At 37.3% G+C, this 22,853-nt stretch overlaps 1 protein-coding gene across 2 annotated transcripts; it reads right to left on the bottom strand.

The window, feature by feature from the left end:
• Positions 1–16,497: 16,497 nt before the first annotated feature.
• dtx3 (deltex E3 ubiquitin ligase 3) lies at positions 16,498–22,798 on the bottom strand. 2 transcript variants are annotated; one of them, XM_082146399.1, is made up of 5 exons: positions 22,272–22,790; positions 21,971–22,018; positions 20,131–20,933; positions 19,774–19,991; positions 16,498–18,626 (listed from the first exon to the last, which is right to left on the bottom strand). In XM_082146399.1, exons 2-5 carry the CDS (start codon positions 21,981–21,983, stop codon positions 18,551–18,553), a joined length of 1,110 nt encoding a protein of 369 aa, XP_082002525.1. In that variant the 5' UTR covers positions 21,984–22,018; positions 22,272–22,790; the 3' UTR covers positions 16,498–18,550. The 2 variants fall into 2 exon arrangements, with proteins under 2 accessions (XP_082002525.1, XP_082002524.1); XM_082146398.1 differs by lacking the exon at positions 21,971–22,018 and having other exon boundaries at positions 22,272–22,798.
• Between the last annotated feature and the right edge of the window lie 55 nt (positions 22,799–22,853).

Below are 22,853 nucleotides of genomic sequence, written 5' to 3'. Positions count from 1 at the left end.
ATTAATTAATTATTAAATAATTATTGATTATTATGTCTAATTATTATGTCTTCCTATCTTGCTGTAGAAACGGTTCAACTAATGGATGAATAAAAGGTATGGACATTTTTTGGGGGGGGGGGGGGGGGGGGGGGGGTCAGGTGGTTGCTGGATATCTTGGTCATTAAAATTAGTAGTTTTTGTATGGTTTTAATTGCTGGATAGAAGGTTCTCGACTCAAGTATTCATAAAAACATACATGGAAAAATTTTAAATGCAGTTTATATGACTAAGAAAGACATAATGTATTTTGTACAATTAAATAGAAAGTCATGCTGTACCATGTTTTCTTTTTTTTTTTGTCATTAAAATTAATTAACAATTTAAAGACTTTTTTTTTTCTTTTCTTTTTTATCAACAGATGTCAAAAATATGACATTTTGTATGATTTTAATTGCTGGGTACAGTCAAGAAGGTCTAGATCTCCGAGGTGGAACAGCCTGAGTTTTTAATTGATATGTTAACATTAAAAAAGTAATGGGACAGTAAAATGCACCCTATTCATGGTAACGTCCTTTAACCATTCGGTGCACAAATAATTTGGTATGAAATAATCCCCCCCCCCCCCCGAAATATATATATATATTTTTTCAACATTCTACAATGCATCTTTATTTCAAATTGTCTCTGAAAGAACGGTGAGATGCAATCCTTCTAACCAGATCCCTGTTTGGGTGAGTTTGTTCTCCCTCCTGAGGAGGGAAAGCGAGCATCGCTCTGTGATTACTGATGAGCTGTCTGCCTCTGCAGCAGACCCACAGACACTTCCAGTTTCACACAGTCTCTGCCGCAGTGCAGGACCCAGCCAGCTCATCAACACCACTGCTTCTGTCTTACTAAGATCAAACACTCTTTTGTGCCCCTCTCAGTCTTGAGTGTGAGTGATGTTTATATAGTGGGTCAGCGGTGTATGTAAATATGTTTTGTTTTTTTTGTGCAATAATAATGTGACATATTTGATATGGCACTTCATTTGTGAAGGTCCATAAGCGTCAGTGAGCTCTGGGCAGACTAATGAAGCAGACAGAGCTGCAAGGATAACATGTGCCCTGCATTTACCATATAATGAAAAAGATTCAAAACCCCACAGATCAACTATTACTCTCTGATATAGCAGAATCAAATAAACCTCTAAATGAAATGGACTTTTAAAATAAAAGTTAATAATACAAATTAATTTGTTAGTGATTAAATTACACTTCTCATAAATAAAAGAAAATTAATACAAATATTTAATCACATTTTAAAATGTACTGTTGTAAAAACTTTTCCAAAAATAGATGACAGTATTTTTTTATATGGGTGGAAATCATGCGGTAACAGGATTTATTTATAGGATCGAATTAATTAATAATAAATAAATAAAAATACAAAAAAATTGTTTTTAGTACACTGAATTGAATATTAATTCAACAAATTATGTAAAAAATATGACATTTTTGTATGGTTTAAATTGTTGCATATAGTCTGACCTCTGAGATGGGACAGCCCTAAATCAGCTTTTTTTTAATGGAGTATTGACATTAAAAAAGTAACGCAACAGTAAAAATGCACCTAACACAATAGCCAAGAGCATCTACAATGTAAAAAATTATATTATAACTTATGTTTCTACCTTACTGTAACAATTTAAACTTTTTTAATAATAAAAGATTAAACTCGATTTCAGTCAGTTTAATATAATTTAAGTTGAAATGGCTTGCCAATTTGATTACACTTAAAAATATAAGGCAGCGAGTTTTTAAGTTGAAAGAGGTAGTAATTATTTTTTACAGTCTTATAGCAGAATCACTGTTTCTGGGTGGACCAGAAGATTATTATTATTTTTTTTATATTTGCATTTTTCTCATTTAATGCAACATCTTTCAATACAAATGTATCTTATGTCAGCATAAAAACTTAAGTGAAAAGATGAATTGAAAAATGAACTTCACAAGTTTATGTAAAACCTTAATTAGTGAGATAGAAATAATGCAGAATATAAAACTTTTTTTTTTATTTATTTTTTATTTATAACAAACTCTCTGTTCATTTCCTGGTTTAAAATTCATTTTGGATTCCAGATATGTGGACTCCACTGTATATGATTCATATTTATCATAAACCAACTATTATGCTTGATATTAATGTTAACAAATTAGTGTAACATAAATATTCAAGGTTTTTATGTTCTGTTTGTTTCTTTTCTTTCCAAAAATTCTTTTCATAATTACCAAAAACCACTCTTAACGGGAAGATTTTATTCATGGAATGTTAATAAACATCATAAACAATTTTGTTTACCCAAGCAAAATGTCTCTTCCATGTTTGTGCTCCTTTAATCATCCTGCAAGCAGCTGACAGAGTCTGATCCCATAGTCTCCCATGAGCACTTTGTCCACCCACTCTCTCTCTATAGGGCAAATGCACACATGATCAATTGTTCAGCGTTCCTGAAGCTCTGCCAGACTCGCTCTCTCTTTTGTTGTTTTGTAACAGAAGCAGCAACATCTTCCCTGAGTTTCTAGTACACATCCAAACACTAAACGGTACGTCCTGTCCACGATTCAGTCAAGCAAGTCAAGTGTTTCTTGCCCGGATCAGTAATCACAAATTTAGCCATGATTCTTTTCATCTATGTGTATTTATTTTGATGATTTAAACTGCTGCTCATTTAATTAAATATCGGTTCCGATTATAACAATATCCGCATGCCTGCTCTGCATAAACTGAAACAGGATATTGAGCAGCCCAAAGGAAAGACACACAAACATGCAATGATATGCACACACTCGCATTGTGCTTTTCCTCGTGCCATCACTAGGCAACAGTGCACACAAAGGCAGTGCGTTCTGATGTGCAGAATGTGACAGTGTTGAATGCACAGCCGGAGCAAAGGCACAAGTCAGGTTAAATGTCATTGTTCTCATTACCTCCAACTCAAAGAAAAAGAACGAAATATAGTCGAGCACTCAAGCGATGACCAACCGTGTTCTGCAAGTGAATCTGGCAAACAACAAGGAGGGGGGTAAACCGCTGTGTGCTGAACACGGCCAGGATGATTCATGCCTGTCAAACCCAGACAACTCACCCAAATGCACAAATACGCTTTTTCAGTTCAAGTGCCATGATGGGATTAAATGTAAGTACTGTATGCTCTGCGTTGGGGTCACCTTGTCTGGATTTATTTTGCGACAATGACCGCTGACTGTACGTTATCCTGCATTCGTTTTTGCATTTAGAAATGGAAGACGCAGGGCATTGAAATGAAAAACAAACTGCAAGGTCTTGCGATGCATTTTTTTTAAAAGGTTGAACTTATTGTAACTTGAGCCCCGCATTTTTAGAACGGCATGTTATGTGCGAAATTCTGCAAAACTGGTCAAAAGGCCCTTGTTTTTTTTAATGTAAATAATCTAGATGGATGTCTTTGGCCCTGTTTACACCTGGTATTAAGATGTATTTTGGTTGATCAGATCACATGTGGAGAGCGCAAAATAAACAGGGTCTAAAACGTTTTGAGCTTTCGAACGGATTATGTGTTTAAACAGCCGCAAAAGACTGCCTACTCTCTACTGACCTGTAAACATTATGGGAAGCGTGCCAACCAGACGGGATTTAAACTTTGTTGGCTGCCGCTGGAGACCCAAGTTTGGTTTGAAGACAAAAAATGTACCAAGCATAAACCATTCCTGATTTCTAACACACACAGCATTCAGTGTGGTCTTGTGGTTGTCAGAGCAGAAACGAAAGCTGTTGCTCTCCGTGTGTTTTTCCCTAGTCTCCAGGCACGTTCATATGTAAATTGCGCGAGCTGATTTTTCCCATTAGATTGAAAGGTCTGAAAAAGCCCATTTATCTACCTGCCCTCGAAGAAATCAGGACAGAAGTGGTTGAAACTAGACAAAAGAGACGGATTAAAACACCAGGTGTAAACGGATGTTTCTCCCTCGTCTACCTGTGATCCGATTGACCAAAACGTGTCTTAATACCAGGTGTAAACAGGGCCTTTGATAATGTGATCACGTCTCACATATAGGCCAGCAGCCGTATCAGCATGTAGCCCAAGACTGGTTGCCCACTGATGCTAAGCAGGGTTGAGCCTGGTCAGTACCTGGATGGGAGACCTCCTGAGAAAAACCAGGTTGCTGCTGGAAGAGGTGTTAGTGAGGCCAGTAGGGGGCGCTCACCCTGTGGTCTGTGTGGGTCCTAACGCCCCAGTGTAGTGATGGGGACACTATACTGTCAAAAGAGCACCGTCCTTCGGATGAGACGTTAAACCGAGGTCCTGACTCTCTGTGGTCATTAAAAATCCCAGGATGTCTTTCGAAAGAGTAGGGGTGTAACCCCGGCATCCTGGCAAAATTTGCCCATTGGCCCCTGTCCATCATGGCTTCCTAATCATCCCCATATACTGATTGGCTTCATCACTGTCTCGTCTCCACCAGTAAGCTGGTGTGTGGTGGGCGTTCTGGCGCAATATGGCTGCCATCACATCATCCAGGTGGACGTTGCACATTGGTGGTGGTTGAGGAGATTCCCCCCTTCCCTATGTGAAGCGCTTTGAGGACTCTGAAAAGCACTATATAAATGTAACAAATTATTATTATTATTAAAGGTGAGTTCACGCCATGTCATAATTACAGTAACATAATTGCCGTAACAATTCAGAACTGTAAAAAGCCTTCACGTGCTTGTAATTTGTAATTACAATGTGTAAACTCGTAATTTTCTGAGAGCTACGACTTGTAGCACCTGACCAGTGCAGATTTAAAGTGTGTTCGACTTCAAGAGGCACTGTGCAAAACAATCGGTGTGTGACATCAAAGTACCGTGCAAGCGATTCGAAAGCATTCAGAGCTTTATTTAAGGTAATTATGACATGGCGTCAAATCAGCATATGGCGTACAACTTTGAATGTTCTTATGTTTTGCTTTTTTTGTAGCTCTATTCTAGTGCATGACAGTGTTCTAAGAACACTGTTTTTTAATAGGCTACCTCTACCCTAGCCCGGATGCATTGCCAGCCGAACTTAGCCCCGACAACAACATTTTTAGGTCGGGAAGTCATATTCTACATAGTCATATTCTGACTAGAATCTGAGTATGACGGCGTCAGGCTACCTCTACCCTGTTTGTAAATGTAAAAACGCTGTGTGAATGGTTCCTTAAAATGTACAAAACAATTTGTCTTGCAACACTGTAACAATTGTACAGTAATAGTACACGCAGTGTTCAGAAAATGCAGTGGTCGAGGTAAAATAAGTCCATTTGTTTTTAAAAAGCACCTCAAGACCATGTGTTTTTTTTCATTCCACTGCCCTGCAACTCACATCTTTGAACACAAAATTGCATTCTGTGTGAACTGCCCCAAACACGTCCATCTAGCACATATTACATCGAAAAACAATGGAAAAGCAGCGCAGTGGAATTCAAAAACCCATTCTGAGTGTGTGTGTGTATGTGAACAACATGAAATATCCCAGTAGGGGCCACAAAAAGTGTTTTTGCATTCTTCTGCGGTGCTTATCTATTGTTTGACAGACAACTTTGAATGTTACATTTATGTTTTGCATCTTCTGCAGCGTCCCACACGACACAGTTTTCTAAGGGCACCCTTGTGTCCTAGTTGTCGACTGGCAAGTTCGGCAAATTGTGTTTGAATGAAATGACAGAGAGGTCCACGAGTCAGAGAGTCCAAGATGTGATACGAGCAACATGAAAGTAGCTCCATTTCCAGATGAGTGGTTTCATTTACAGCATTTCAATGGACAACAATGAAAGTGAGGAAATAACCGACTGCTGAATGGTGCAATTGACCGGACAGAATAATGTATTCCAGAGAGTTTCTAAATCCCTAAGTGTTTCTTTTACACGGTATAAGTGGCTACAGCTCAGAACAGGATGTGTGGTGTGAACGACTATGAGATTTTTCCCCCCCTCTAGATCCGTAAAGTAACTCTGTGAAAAAGAAATCCAACTCTAAGAGAATTACACTTTACTTTCACCTTGTCAGCAGGATGACTGACCCATCCAGTTCAAAGCACAAAAATAGCTGCTGTATTGTCGGACCGAGGTCCGATCTCAAGGGCAAAGCTCTTATTGAAGGGCTGAGGATCGAGGAATTGGACTGAGTCGGAAGTGATGTTAAATCACAATGACATGCGATTAGGAATCACACTCACTGAACAAGCACTTAGAGGATGTTTCTCCATGTACTCACAAGGAATATATGGGAAGTGAAGCACAAAGTGAGCTTGAAGGAGGTTATGTAAGAAACACACAGTGACTTTACGTTCTGTGCTGCTGACGGAATCCAAAACAAGTCATGTTCTTGGTATTTGGGAGTTGATGTAGCTTTCGTGACGGTTCACTGCGGTTTTTCACTTCGCAGTTGTTCTTTTTGATTTAGTCAAGTAAACATATCAAACTTAGGTTTGCACTAACAAAAAGTACCATGTGTTTTTGACATTTTATTTTATTTTTAGACAATGGTAATATAGTATATGGATGATTAACATGGAATTTAAAAAACATTTTGAAAATAAAACAAAGAAACTATGTAAAATGGAAAAGAAATATTGATAAAACATTAAAACATTTTTAATTAGTAAAAATGTAATTGTTTATCCATTGTTTGGTTCCTATTAGTTCACAGTACATTAACAAATGTTAACAAATATACATTTGGATTTGAAAAATGTTGCAATTACCATTGACTAAGAATAATAAATGATAGAAGTATTGTTCATTGTTAGTTCATGTTAACTAATAAAGCTAATGTTAAAAAACAAGACATTATTGTAAAGTGTAACTGATTGTCATAACCCGGCTCAAAGGCCATGACAAATACGAAGAGGACACGGAAAATTGCCAAAAATAAACATATTTATTATAACAACCTGTCTAGCGCAGGTGTTCCCAATCTGGCTCTAGCGCAGGTGCTGCCAATCTGGATTACGGGCACTGATACCTTCAGAGACAAAAGGAGACTGTAAACTGCCCAACACCACACAGTTAAACACCTAACCATGCATGACCGTCACCCCCCCCCCCCCCCCCCCCCCCCCTTAAAGTCGGTGTTCCCAAGGACCACCGGCCCAGCAGTAACACCTAACAAAACTACTCAATGTATCCAAATAACCTAAATTACATCAATATGACACAAAGTAGATACATGACCTCCGTCTCAGCCACTTCACCTGGAAACTTCCTCACTTATCCTCAGTAACCCTGATACCTGAAAAGCAGATTAGGAAAAATACATACAGAAGAAACAGATATATGACAGTACAAGAGACATCATCAACTTTGGAACTCATACTAATCCCCATCAATGCAGAGGAGCACGAGAAAGAGCATCTGCCATAATATTCTCTGACCCCTTTATGTATCTAATATCCAGGTTATAAGCCTGGAGAAACAATAACCACCGAGTCAATCTCTGGTTGGGACATCTGAGTGACCGCAAAAAAGTTAGCGGATTGTGGTCAGTATAAACCACAATTGGCTCTCCTGCTGCTATATAGACCTCAAAATGTTGTAAGGCCCAAATAAGTGACAACGCCTCCTTCTCAATAACAGAATAGTTACTTTGGTAACTGTTAAACTTTTTAGAGAAAAAACTGACTGGCCTCACCAAACCCTGGTCATCCCGCTGGAGCAAAACGGCACCTGCTCCCACCTGACTGGCATCCACTTGAAGCATAAAAGCTCGATCAAAACAAGGAGCTGCTAGGACGGGAGCAGAACACAACAACATTTTCACATCATCAAAGGCTTGTTGACAACAAGTCGACCAATCAAATTTCATCTTGGTCTTGAGCAGTTCGGTAAGGGGAAACACCACCGTGGAGAAGTTTTCGCAAAAACCTCTATAATAACCCACTAAACCCAGGAACCTCTGAAGTTCCTTTTTTGTGGTGGGTTGTGGATATTCTGCTATTGCCACGACTTTGGCCTGGACTGGAGCCACACGGCCCTGACCTACCACACGGCCAAGATATGTCACTGTGGCCATGGCAAAGCTACATTTAGCCAAATTGATGGTAAGGTGTGCTTCCACCAAACGCTCAAACAATGAACGAATGCGCCGGAGATGTGAGTACCAGGTGTCACTATAAATGACCACATCATCAAGATAAACAGAACAGCCTGTCAAACCAGACACTACATGATTCATCAACCGCTGAAATGTTGCGGGGGCATTCTTTAACCCAAATGGCATCACCTTGTACGAATACAAATATTGAATATTCTGCAGTATTTGTAGGTGACTAATGAAAAAAAATTATAGATTTTTTCTCAAATTTTCACTTATGGTTATGCTGACAATCATTTGTAATAAAAATGTTGGCATAAAACAGAAGCATTTTCACTTGTAGATTCCACTGTATATCAAAATACCACCACGGTAAGGGTGGTTTCCATCTAAGTCCATAAAATATTCATCATCTCATCCTGCAGCAAGGTCTGTTTTGACTTGGTGTTTGTGTGCACATCCTCTATATTTTTATGAGCACTCCATCTTTCTCAACAGCAGATTGATACAGACCAAATAACCAAGAGCTCTCACTTTGTAGATTTGTTTCTCCTTAAAAACAGATATAATCCTTGTCTTCATGCATTCTCACAGCAGTAAGTCCGTTGTCATGGGAACATGAAGACGTACACAGGGAGAATGTTTCCTCGTTCCAATGTCTTTATCCAACAAGATATAGAGAGTCACTCATCCATGCATCCATGCACGGTGTGAATATTAACACTGATGTGAAGAGCTCCTCATACATTTTTCATAGACTGAAACGCCGAACAATCACATAGAGAGATCAGACAAAGAAAATCAGATGAGAAATGCCACCTGCTGGCATTGCTTAGTCCATTGTATTCATTATAAACGCACTGTATTCTAATCATGCGGCCAAAGCATATATGTTCAACCCAGAACCTCTAGTTTACCTAAACAGAGCTAGATGACATTTACATGTCCAGGCTGCACAGGTCATGGCATTTAAATCATCTGCAGCTGTAAGTCTTTCAGCCTGACCTATTTCTGTTTAAGCCAAGTCGGACACACACCAGCATAGACACAGACACAACAGACCGAACACACACACACAGCAAAGTGTGTGGAGCAAATGTGAAATAATGAGACTTTTCAGGTGACTGGTGTTGCCTAAAACCAACAGTACCTCATGGTAACCGCTTCTAGTGATATAGCAGAGTTGTTTAGAGTTCCATCAATACAGCTCCACAGGCCATCTCTCCAATCTTCTGCACGACTCATTAGGCTAAAGGCCTTGCTAATGGTGGCCATGTAATTGGAGTCATAAATAAGGCAGCCCAATCCAGACATGTATCACCAGACAACCAAAAAAGGAATGCCTGCAGCAGATAAAAGAGGCCTTATTAACCAATGCCAACGCCAGGCCACAAAAAAAACATCTGTCCTGGTACTATCATGAAGTGAGAAGAAATTATTTTCGACTTGTTTTGCTCAAATTAATTGACTATTGTCAATTAATCGCAATGATTCGGAAAAAAAATAATCGCGATTCTGGCTGCCGTAACTAACAGTGAAAAGTGTCATGCAGCATTCTGTTTAGATCTAGTAGTCTACCGCCACATCAGATGATTACATTTACAGACTGTTTTTGCAGTTTTGAACATTGTAGCTAATCACAGACGAGTCTGCTAAACGCATCATTGCAAAGGCCAATCAGAGGTGTTTAAATTAGTTACAAGCCCAATATCATCCTGCACTCTCGCAAATGCTCTCAACATAAATAATAAGAGTAGACATAGAAATGATATTTAGGAGTTTGTGCAAGTACATGCACTCACATTTACCGTTGTTCGGGGAATTTTTGTTGGAGAAATTCAATTATTTCAATAGAAATCTGTGCGATTGGGAACTTTGTGTGAGGGCAAAAGCTTTCCACATGCAGATTTCGCATCGGGTTCAGTTGGTCATGCAAGTTTGACCTGTTGACCAACAGACAGACAGCTGCTTTAAAAGTGACTTTGGTGTGAGATGTGCTTCATACATACTCTATTGACAATTGTCACGCGTTGCTGTAATGCTGCTACCTTAAGCGGACTTTTTTTTAAACACAGTTATATGTTTTTTGTTTGTGTTTTTTAATATTTAATGTATTTTTATATAAAATTAAGTTAGCAAGGGAAGGTCATTAAAATTGGACTTAAACGCAGCCAATGAATGAGAACACTGGCAAACAGGAACAGGGAAAATGAAACCAAACACAATGAAACTCAAAAACTCCCGACAACAATAGACATTGGACCTTTTTTGTCAGCGAAATTTTGCTAATGTGACCGCACCTTAACCTATGATTATAATGTAGTTTTTAGAGCATAAGGTATATAATTTATTCACAATTTGAAAAAAAAAAAAAAATTTGTGCTGCTAAGAGGACCAATGTGTACTTGACTGTTGAGTCTTGACCTTGAAATGTATAAACAACAATATACTATTTCAGAAATGTTTTCACCTTATTTTGGATGCATAGCCAACATTATGTAATGTTTCAGATCAATAGAAATAATCAACAATTTAGATTTTTGTCAATCATTTCAATTTTCAACCCTAGATAATTCTGGTGAAAAAACTAGGCCTACAAGTCCAAAGCTTTGTTGCTTTAAGGTGCTGGAAATCTGCAACCAGCAACCATGCTTGAAGATGCTATAACACAAACTAACTTAGTGACTCTGACACAATAGATATGAACGAAAACATATTAGTTTGAGTGGGTGGAATATGAAAGATGCTTCTTATGACATGTGCAGTGATTTACACTTATGACATTTGCAGTGACATGTATGCCTCTGCAGTAAGTAAATTATAGACAACAATGTTTGCTGTCCTGATGACTGCATTGAAAATGATATGCCAGACCAAAGTGATGAAATGGAACACACATTGAAGTTTGTGTTTAACCAATAAGAAATGAGCATCACTATTCTGAGGTGACTGTGAAAGTTGTAAGATTCTATGTACAAAGGATTTATGGAACTTATTTTAAGGTAAGTAAAATTTCATGACTGGTTTATAATTTGATGTTGAATGACATGCAGAAGGATCATCTGAATCAACATATCTTTTGGTTTAATTTGATATACCACACAAGCTTTTTATTACAGCAGTGGAATACAGTTTAGGAATTTAATTTACAGCCAATAAATATGAGAATAAAATTGACGTTTCAGATACATAGCACAAAACTTGTCTTCCCTATTCCCTATGCCCAGAAAACTAGATCTAAATGTTTTACTGAAATCAATCATTAACATTTAATATAGTGTTAAAATTGCATGGATTTATGTCATTCAGTATTTCCTTCTTCAGTACCATCACAGCTCTATCATCCTGCAAGCAAACGATTCCTCTGTGACCCCCTTTTTACCCACTCTGTGGACATTAGCTTTCTAAATAAGAATAGTTTCCAGGGGTAATTACTGATCACCATTTTTATTTCTCTTTCACAAAGAGCAATGATGATTATGCTTTAACTCTCATAAGTGGCAACATAGGCTTTTACTAATTATGAACTGTTCGAGCAAGAGCCTTCAATCTGTCTTTTGGAAATCCAGCCAAAATGCTCTCGTGCCCTAATGGTGAAGTCTGTCTGTGAATCTCACAGGAATCTAAAGGGCCTCCTCTGCTAAATCTTGCAGAAGAAAAGCCATATGATGATCTGAACCAGAAGGTACAAGTGCCTATGCATTACATTCTTTGAGTCAATGCTAGAAGACAGATACAAAGAAACTGAAGCACAAAATCACCTTGGCACCGTCAAGTAAACTGCCTGAGGCTCATGGCTGTGGGAAAGAATCAGCTTGTTTTTCCAGATAATTATTATGTATTTAGTACCCAACTGTTACAAGTACAACAAATATAAATTATGTATTATGAATAAAGGATAATACACAATATCTGACAACAATTCTTTGCGTAATTTAAAGGAAAAAATATTTAGGAAAAAAAACCTATGCATATAAACAATTTGTCATTCTGCAACTACACTGTTTTAAAGTTGACATGAAACTGAAAGTTTTTTCTTCCCTATTCTTCCATATCCTTCCATATCTGTGTGAAACAGCTTCTCGAACAAGACAATAAATGTATGGCTTTTTTCCATTGGGAATTGATTGGGTCGTTGTTGCCTGCTATAGACCTTAGTCAGGATAGCCCCATTTTTTTATTTTTGACAGGAATGAAAACGAGGCTGTGAGGGACAGAATACAATGTGTTCACGATTATACTGTTATTTAACAACAATCTTTCTGAAAAAAAAAAAACATTCAGTAGACAAAAACTCCATAAAACAGTTTTAAAAGTTGTGAGTTGTGAAAATTACATTATATAGGACTTTCATGTCTATCCCTCAAAGCCTCATTTTCATCTGTTCATCATTCTTTTGGTTGGACTACTTTGGTTGAGCTGTGTGGTTTTGATTAACTAAAAAGAGCTGATTAATAAGTGTTATTCTTCTGGGAATTGGTTGGACTACCACTGGTTACGCAGCAAGTTTTTGATTCACTCATTAAAGTAATTTTACACTGCGTGCACTCTTGGTTTTTTGTTGTAGCGGTGCATGTCTGTCGCTGAAGGGGCAAACGGTGGTGACGATTCAAGGGGCCTTAGGGGGGCCCCCTGATTTCAAAGATTTCAAAGGGGCTCACAGCAACAACTTGCAGGTACGGCCCTGTTTTAGAGTACCGACCCGAGTATCATTCTCTCTTTTTTTTTTATTAATGCATGAGACTGGAAGTAAAACTGGATTTTGTTTCTCATCCAGGCAGATTGTTAGATAAAGATAGTGCATCATGTTAATGCCTAAGCTATAGAGAAGGTAGAGAGACAAAGAAAGAGAAAGTTGGAGAGAGAGAAACAGCATTTCAAGTCTGCCCGAGTGCAGATCTTATAATTAAAGAGCACCGTGGGGAGGGGGCACAAGGAGCTCTGTGGAGAGGACAAGAGGACAATGCGCACAATGCTAATGCCAGAGTCTCGTAAAAGCACATAACTGATCTACCAGATTGGTAAGACTGAAAAGTAAAAAAAAAAAAAAAAAAAAAAAATTTTTAAAAACAGTAGAGATGCAAATTTTTGCATGTTTCACCATACATGCATTCTGGGTTTGTTGCAATGCTTCCCTGCCCCTCGCAACCCCCACCCTCTCATTGCAGGCAGATGGATAATGACATGAGTGAAATTGCCCAGGGAAATAGATATGACAAACCAAATCACAGAACATACAATTCTGCTTCAAATGTTATATGCACCATTTCACAAGAAAAAATATTATTGGTCAAATTGTATTTTTTCATTATTTAAGGCAAGGATTGCAGATATTAATAAGCAAATACATGTATATTTCAAATATTTATTTATTCATATTTTTTTAATAATCTTTGCTTTGGAAAACAGGATATTCATGCAATGCTACAATATAAATCTCAGAATATCAGCTCACCCAAAAGGAAAATATCAGCTAGATATGTAATCATTATCCATACACGTGTTATTCAGACAAACAAGCACACATTCAGTGCTCTCAATCCTGACAATGAAGGGATAGAAGGAGGAGAGAATAGAGAGAGAAAGGCAAAGACAAAGAGCTCTTCTGCCAATTTTTGTCGAGAGGCAAGCCTGGCCGGGCCAGATGGGCCGGACCGTGAGATGGGAGAGCAGCAGATGTCCAGAAAAGCTTCGGCAGAGCCTCATGGTCCAGCCTGCACATGGGCATCACACACCTGAGCCACTCCAGCCATTCAGCTCTCACTGACGAGTGACGACTAATGGCATAAATGGGAATGAAAAGCTCCTTTTGGTTGAAGTATTACCGTACAGCTCATGCCAAGATTATTAAAGGTCCAGACAAGTACACCATTTCTTTTAAAGTCCTTCCTGTTCCTGACATTAAAACAAGAGCGACTTGTAACACTATATAATTCCATAGAATCAAATGACTTCCATCCATTTGTATCACCTCTGGAAAATAAAAAAATTAAAAAATGAGCCATTCTTTCTCGACCAGACAAATTCAATTTTTTTTTAAATTGTCCCGTTAGTTAATGTTAGTTAATACATTATCTCAAATTAACTAACAATAATACATTTGTTACAGTATTTAATAATCTTTGTTAACGTTAGTTAATAAAAGCACAACTGTTATTGTTAGTTCGTGTCAGGTCAGGTCCATTAAATAAGATACAACTTTTGATTTTGTATCAGTAAATGTTAACATCAACTAAGATTAATACATGCTTTAGAAAAATGTATTGGTAATTCATGTTAAATAATGCAGTAGCCTAAACTAATGTGATCCGTTTGAACCGTTATTGTAAAGTATTACCATTATGGTTTTATTTTTTTAAATACATTTTTTTTAACAGTAACTTTTATTGAAATTTAAAAATAGGTTTTATACTGGGCACATTAATATCCAAATCTATAACATTCCATCTAAACATTTCACTATTTTATGCTGACATTTCAACAATTTATCTTTAAAAAATAAATAAATTGGAGATCCCCTCCCTTCGCAGAAACAAAAGAGTGCTCGGTTAACCTTGCCAAGATCCAGGTGACATTTCCATACTCTTATTTAACACAGAGAGGCAGAGGGGTCAGGGCACTACTGTAGACCTTAAAGCAGATGGGGATTCAGTGCATTGCTCAAAGGCTCGCTGGCATAATCAGAGGAAATGCCCTGAGACACATTTCAGCACGGGTTTTCCAAGTACAGTGCTGTGCTCTTATCATTTCACCACCCGTCACTGCATTTCTGCCAAAAAACCCTCAAGTATTAAAAATATCGCCTGCAGGAAGATAATGGAATGTTTTAGTCTTAACTTAAGGCACTGAATGGAAAATATTCTTGGCGTAGGTTTTTTTTTTTTTTTTTTGACGTCAAAAATCGTGTGTCCAATCAAAGTCTACTCTATATTGGCGCAAAACATCGTTTTTAGACGCTAGCCAAATTAGTTGGATGCCAACATTGACAGGTTGCATCCCCCCATCCTCAAAAATCATAACACAAAATGAATGATAACATGACTGTGTCACATGTTCTCTAAAGGCTTGTCCCTCCAGGTGTTTTGTGCTGCATGTTAGGCTACTGAATGCAGAGATTTATAATAATTATCATAGTGTTGTATACGATTTTTACTACATACGATTTACTGTTCTGGGTGTAATTCCAGACGATGGAAGCAGAGATGGATCCCAACGATGGAATGGGCCTTTGTTTGAAATCTGGCTACACATTCTGGTAGGAAGGCAGAAATGTTGTTTGTGTCGAATAATTGAATACCTTTACCAGGGTTGAGATCCTTCTGTTATCATAATAATGTTATGATATTAATTTTAAGAATAAGAATAGGCTACACGATAACAACAAAAATACACTAGCCTACCTCAGATTTACCCTACACTGCCGTTTTTCAATCCAAAACATTTATTTGCGAGTTTAGTGAAGTGGTAAAATGGCGCCCTCTGTTGAGCATCTTAAAGCACTGCTTTTTTTTTTTTTTGTGCTTTTTTTTTGAAGATTGCATTTACTGCATTACTGATGTCAAGGGTCTAATGATTTTTTCCCGCCAGATATTTCTTCGCAAATTGCTCACAACTGATCCATTGCTAGGCCTAATATATTTCTTTAAAGTATTAAATATAGGGGAGACTTGGGCTAGTAGTAATAAACTGCAGTCAATATTTCTCAGGGTGGGTTTAATTCTAATTGTTAGTTTATGTTCAGAAACATGCCTTAAAGTATAGGCTACAAAAAGGTTATCGAACAATTCCACCGTTATTGCTCAGTAAAAAAGCTATAGTTTATGGCATACTTTAACCTTTTGTGATAAATATGCAGCAACAACAATAGTGAGGCATGTTGTCACAAAAGGAACCCGTTATTGGGGCTTTACAAACAAATTGTGAAACAGCAAAAATATAAAGTGAAACATACTAAAGTACCAAACCATTGCAATGGAAACTGTAATGAATAAATTTAAATGTAGTTCAAATGTAGTATTATGACTTCCTTTTCAGCCAATCACAACAAATCGAATGAATTCAGGTAGATAGTGTCCCAGTCAACTTGAATTCACCCTCCTTTCAGCTATAAGCAATTATAACTAATACCAAGGCATTCTTTAACATACCTTTAATATACTAAAGCTTTTATGGATAATGTTGAAATTACAGTTGATCCATTTATTAGATGTAGTACATGCCTGACACAAAATGTGCTACTCATGATGATAGAGGTGGCGTTAAGAGTAGCGTAAGCAGAAAATAATTCATGACAGCTGAAATTCCTGGCAGGATATCCTGAGAAGATAGGTCATATTAACAAAACAGTGAATCACTGCCATTTTGTCATTTACAGAGATAAACACATGAGGCATTGAGAAGTTAAATGCAGAACACAGAAGTTAAAAACAGAACACTGTCTAACAGAACAGAATCCCTTTATTCAAGTATGAAAATGTAAAGCACATTTTTATTTGTAGCATACAATTCAATTATGTAATACAAATCAACACAACTATAAAGGCAAATTATTTAATTTGAACAATCAGTCATCTGAAGAGGTCTATTTTATAAATCTGATTTTGAAGTGCATAGAATTTTGCATGACAGTAACATTTAAGTCCTACTCATCCTGATTGAATTGGTCCTTCATAACATAAAAGTGGGAGTACGAGAATACGGTATAAAAGAAAAACTCAAATCTGATACTATTTTCTGTTTAAAGATACTGTAAAATGTAATCAACAACACAAAAACCTTCTTAACACAAAGTAAATGTTTTGGTTTGAGCAAAACTATCTGAGACTTGGTTTCTGAAGTATGATGGATTTTGCTTAAAGCTGAAAGAGTGCTATAAAGTTAATGCTTCATAATGATCAGAACACAGTTTAACCAATACTAATGAGTAATAGTATACTGTTACAGGCTGTGACCTTTAGCAGAAGGCACAATAACATTTCAATGAGAGAAATACAAAACAAATCTGATAAAACTGCTTCATGAATGACATCCGCCATTTGGGAGAATCTCACGAACCCGGGTCATATCTCACACAAAAATCAAAAGAAGAAAAAATGTATTTACATTTGGTATTTGGAAAGAAAATAAAGCCAATTATTTGTTTGTGTGTGTGTGTGTGTATTGTGTTAGTTATTATAAACAAGTTGTATAAAATAATTTCAGATATTTAAACTTAAATTTATTTCTTTGAAGTTAAAGTAAAATCTTTAATTTGTGACAAAAATTTTTATAATTGTATTACTGTTTCACTGTAATATAATTATGCTGTTATATAAAAATAAAAAACATAGAGAAAAATGGGTATTAAAAAAAAGCGTAATGGCACTAATAGGCCAAATGCAAAATATAATTTTTTTTCTTATGATTTTAGAGTTAAATGTGACCTGCATGTTTTTGTGAGAATCATTTGCTGTGTTATTGAATTTTTTTCTATTTCAGCAAACTTTGTATGGACGATTTTGCTGATTCTTCACAATAAAATCAGTGCTAGGCTTTTTAGTCTGAGGCATAAACACAATGGTAACAGCAAAGTTTTGAGCTATTATGCTTTTAGTTTGGTTTAAGTGGTTCACACGCCCTTTCGTTTTGACATCATTTTATATATACGTGACAGAAGTTTTCAACATCCAAAATGGATGAACTCAAAAATCTGTAAACAGCATAAAAATACAAACTGGGGGAAACTGAATCCAATGAACAGAAAGCTCAAATGTTATGCACATCTTATTGAAATGAAAGACAATAATGGGAGTTATAAAGGATGAAAGCTAGGACAAACTGTAATCGACTTGCATCTCTTTTACTAGGACCTTATTATTAGAAAGGCCCACAAATAACCTCTCTAGATCCTGCACTCTGGAAGATCAGGCAGAATCCACTTTAAATTCTCATAATAAAAAGATTACCTACATTGCAAAGTGCCTCTTAGTGCTGATTACTAGAAAAAAAAAGTTGTATGGGATTGTCCCAGCTGTACCCATTTAACTGTGCTATGCCATTTGTCTCTCATTTGTTTCCACCCAGATGTTACCATAAACTAAAAAGGTTATTAAGCATAGTTTAGATGGAAGAAACAGAGTTAGAAGAGGGAGGCTGGCAGCCTAGTGATTCTAACCTGACAAAAAAAGGGAAGAGGAAGGTTGTACTGCAGATATGGAAACGTGTACACCTTCACATTCACACTTTAGAAATCCAGTGGGTATCTGAAACTCAGCTGAGAATATTGAACAATCTGTCTCAGTAAAGTGCACCCCAGGTTTGTCCACAGAAATACTGTATTCACTCAGGTAAACTGAAGAACAAAGCTAAACATAAAGATTGAAATTAAACACTGTGAAAACGGTGTCCTGCAGCAGATGACTGTGGCTTGTTTCGACACAGTGGGTTTGTGAAAAGACTGGACAAGCGCACACGTTTGCCATCCTTTTGAAACTTCTCAAGTGCTAGAAACAAATCAATCAGCCGTTATCCCTTTCTCACGTAGTTCCTCTGTCACCCGCACAAGGTATGTAGGATCTGGATAACCAAAGCTGAAAAAAAACAAAAAACAATATTAAGTTAAATTAAATTAAAGCTGAAGTTAGAAAGCTAAAAGTTTCTCTATCCCTTCCATATTAAAAGGTATTAAATTAATTTATAATCCAATTTACAAGTTTACACTAGTGTTCAAACGTTTGGGGTCTATACAATTTGTATACATTTTTTTTTTTTTAAGTATTTAGTACTTTTATTCAGCAATAATACATTCAATTGAAAGACAATTGACAGCACAGACATTTATAATGTTACTAAATATTTATATTTCAAATAAATGCTGTCATTTTGATCATGTGACACTGAAGACTGGAGTAATGATTTGGCTTCACATGAATAAATAACATTTTGAAATATTTACATACAAAACAGTTATCTGAAATGGTAATAATATTGCACGTTTTATTGCACAGTACATTTGATCAAATAAATGTAGCCTTTAAAAAAACGTTTAAAAAAATCTTACCAACCCCAAATTTTTTAACAGTAGTGTATCTCTGCACATCTCTGCATCCTTCATTAATATTATTCTAATGGCTTTGTAAATAAATTGTTTAATGAATGTGGTATTATATGCGTCATTATAGGGCAGGTTTAAAATGCAACACGTTGCAAAATGTTATATTGTGTATACAATATTTACAATATGTAGTAACATCTCTGTCCTTGGCCAGAAAAAAAACTACAACTTGTAAATGTATTTCATATTAGAACTATCACGATATAAAGGTGCTATAGGATGGAAATGTAGCTGGCATCTCCTCAAGCCTCTGTTTGGCTGATTAAAATTAATCAAACAAACATATGGCAACATGAAACGTGGCACAAAAACATTTCCTCTATTTTTTTCTATGAAAACTGATCATGTTTCAGGCATTTTTAAGTCGCTCTGATCATAAAGGTTTAGTACATCGGAATGACTAGAACCTCATAAATCTACAGCAATTTTTTTTTACAATTTAGTGCATCATTTATCATTTGGATTTTTGAATATATCTTTTGGGTTGGCTTTTATCCAAACCAACAGCTTTAAAAAAATAAAAAAATAATGTTCAAGTCAAAAGGCAATTCCAGTGAAGAGATGCCTGTGGTATAACTGATTTTTCCAGATATAATTTAGCAAGCAACTATGAAATTGCATACCATCGTGGTCCGCCCCATATAGAGGTCTTGTGGTGGATATCATTCCAGGTAATAACGTTATGCATGCCAGTGGTCATCGAGGTGCCTATGGTAAAGATCAGGCGCTGCTCAAATGCCCGCCGCAGCATGCAGAGGACACGGTTTCCCTCAGGGCTGTCTGGCAGGTATGCCACCCGGTCTGTGCCTGGGTACCTCACCCCAGGGTTTGGGTGCTCTTGCTGAAAGAATTTTAAAACATAATAGTGTTTGATTACAGTTTTTGTGTGGAATTTTTATGTGCTATATAATGAAATCTGGTCTGTGGTTATCTGAATGCAAATGCTCGGCTGTTGTAATCCGCCTGTAAGCAGTACTTACCGCTTGCAAACCGGGAGGGAAACTGTAAATAATGCATATGCAGCCATAACCTTCATGGCCAGGCAACTCCAGGTCTTGGTCTCTTTCAACCATCATGCTCCCATTGGCCGGCTGGTTCCCGATAAGTTGACCATACACTAGCCTGCACACAGGACATGCCTTCTTTACTTGAAACGCCTGTTCTAAGCAGGACCGACAGAACGCGTGGCCACATTTGTCCAGAGTTGTCTTTTCCACAATTTCACCCATGCAGATAGAGCAAACAGTGCTCTCTTCTTCATGACCGACGGGTAATTCAGCCCCGGTCCTTGCCACTGCCTCATGTTGCATGGGTAAAACCACACAGGTCTCCATGTCTGTGTTTTTCCTGTATTTCTGCTGTTGCCTTTGTGAGCGGCGTGGTTGAGGGGGAGGCGGAGACAACAAGCTCCCTTCCCCGTCGGGCTCCACCGCCGTCACACACGGTAACAGAGAACGTTTCCTCTTAGGAGCTGCCTCCTGTTTGGTCATCTCCTTCCGGGCACAGCGGCATAAGTCAATGAAAGCTTTCCGTGTAACAGGAGAAACCGGCCCATCCATCATCCCAGTTCTGGCCCTGCTGCTTCCCTCCACCGGGGAGAGCCGCACGGCACAGCAGCCGCCACGCTCCCCGCGTCGGATGATGTCAGCGCTTAGTCCCTGCTTGTCCTCGAAGTCGACCAACCAGGGCCGTCCAGCGGCTGCAAGGTAATCCCACACCGCCTGCGACACCAGCACCTCGTCACTGCCCTGCCCCGCGCGCACGCTCATCTCATCAGATGAAACTGGGAGGAAAAGAGATCAGTTTGCAAGAGTGGTTCAAATGGCCAACATTAAAAACAAAATGCAATTATTTAGTGCTTTATTGTGTTACATATGCTACATTTACACTATGCTGTACTATTAGGTACTTCACATTTCCCCCCCAATATTATTGGTAAATAAAATAAATCAACTATATATAGTTAAAAAGTAAAAAATATATTTTTAAAATTGAATAAATAAATGTTATATATTATATACGCATACATACATGTTTCTTTTCCTTTTTTAAAAGAAAAGTGTACATTTTAGGTGTCTGGTCATTATTATTATTTTTACAATACCAAAGCCTTTTAGCTTTTTTAAAAAAACAAAGAAACAAATTTATTTTTAAATTATTTGATGTAGTCTTTCATATTAATTATATGAGGTCTTAAGAATGGCATAACAATTGTACAAAAAATACAATTTAAATGCTAATTAAACCAGTTTGAGATGAAATACTGCTGTAACTGACTGATGTCATGTTAACTTACCAATTACAGTAATGTTCAACCTTTCACCCTTTTTACAATTCTTGAAGTTAAATATTAGCTTGTGCTTGTTACCGGTTCGCTCTTTCCTTGTCAGGAGAAACATATGATGAATAATACACGTGTAATGAGTCAACCCTGCACAAATTCACAATACTTCACACCTGACAAGAGCTGCAGGCTAGCATGCAGATTCTTCTCAGTCAGATCTTACAAGCTCCCTGTATCTCTTATAAAAAGGATTATATTATAAGGGTTAATCATTATAATATAATCTACCCTTTCACAATCCAATTTATTTGTGGCTGTGCAGCAGAAGGGTGGAATATTCTAGACAATGAAGTTTCTTGCATGAATAGGCTGTGCTAAGTATTATCAGCTCGTTCAACACCAACAGGCAGCTGTGCAGAACCACATCTGCTCTGAAATGTGTTCACTGTATAAACAAAGGATCGTTCTGTGTTGCACTACCTGCTCATGAATGTCACTTGATGCTTGCAGTGATTACATTATTGAAACTAAATTACCTTGTGATCCCATAAATTCTCGTTACTTGCAGTAACAGGCCTATTTCCCTGTTTTAGAGAAAATAAATATACAAGTTAGTAGATCAAGACATTGTTTATATTTAGCGGATTGTCCAGCAACCTGACACACGAAGAAAATGATGATGGCAGTTGATTTAACCTAAGCATTTGCTAAATTAAAAACACTAATAAAAAAAGAATATATAATATAGTGACAAAGCCTATTGTGCTCATGTAATAAATTAATTCACCTTCTGTAGTGACTTTGCCGGAAGAAGAGATGAATATAAAGGGAACCTACCGCAACTAGAGAATGCCTGCTTCCACTCGATGAGGAAGTCAACAGACGACCGCTGCATTGAACGTGCCGTAAGAAAAACTATGATAATTCTTGCGAATTTATGCTTGGGATATCCTATTCAAGTTCAGATGACACTTCGCTTGATCAACAGACCAGCCCAGTCTCTTTGTGGTTTCCCAATCCCCCGTCCTTGGCCAAAAGAAGACAACATGCATACAAAGAACATCGTTGACTGTCACGACGAAAGTGTTTTGCCTTTAGCTCCTTCGCGACTCTAACTCGGCGTCTCTATGTCATATTTCGTTATCACATAGTTCGCTTTCAGTAATTACAGTGAAAATGCCCTGAATACACGGTAATCTAGGCAGGAAGTTCGTCACTCTTGTGGTCGTTGGTTGAGCCGGATTAGCGATTACAGGATGTGACCACTGTGTGGCGCTCTTTAAAGACCACATCATCAATCGTCTTGTAAATGTATTGTTTGACCTTTGTGCTTTTTCTGATGAACTCCTTCTGTATATATTCACGGGATAGATATTTTGAATTATTAATCATTTGCAATTATTAATTTATTAACATCAC

Source organism: Leuciscus leuciscus, assembly GCF_965113295.1.
Source record: "Leuciscus leuciscus genome assembly, chromosome: 18".
NCBI classification, from domain to species: Eukaryota; Metazoa; Chordata; class Actinopteri; order Cypriniformes; family Leuciscidae; genus Leuciscus; species Leuciscus leuciscus.
Note: the sequence above shows the minus strand (reverse complement) of the source record. Positions and strands in the feature narration are given on the sequence as shown.

Excerpts from the sequence above, each read along its gene's own strand:
- dtx3 (XM_082146398.1), bottom strand. The coding sequence starts at position 22,329 with ATGCAGCGGTCGTCTGTTGACTTCCTCATCGAGTGGAAGCAGGCATTC. Across the intron at positions 19,992-20,130 it reads TCCCTCCCGGTTTGCAAGCG|CAAGAGCACCCAAACCCTGG; the intron begins GTAAGTACTGCT and ends AAATTCTTTCAG. Across the intron at positions 18,627-19,773 it reads ATATGGGGCGGACCACGATG|CTTTGGTTATCCAGATCCTA; the intron begins GTATGCAATTTC and ends GTTTTTTTTCAG.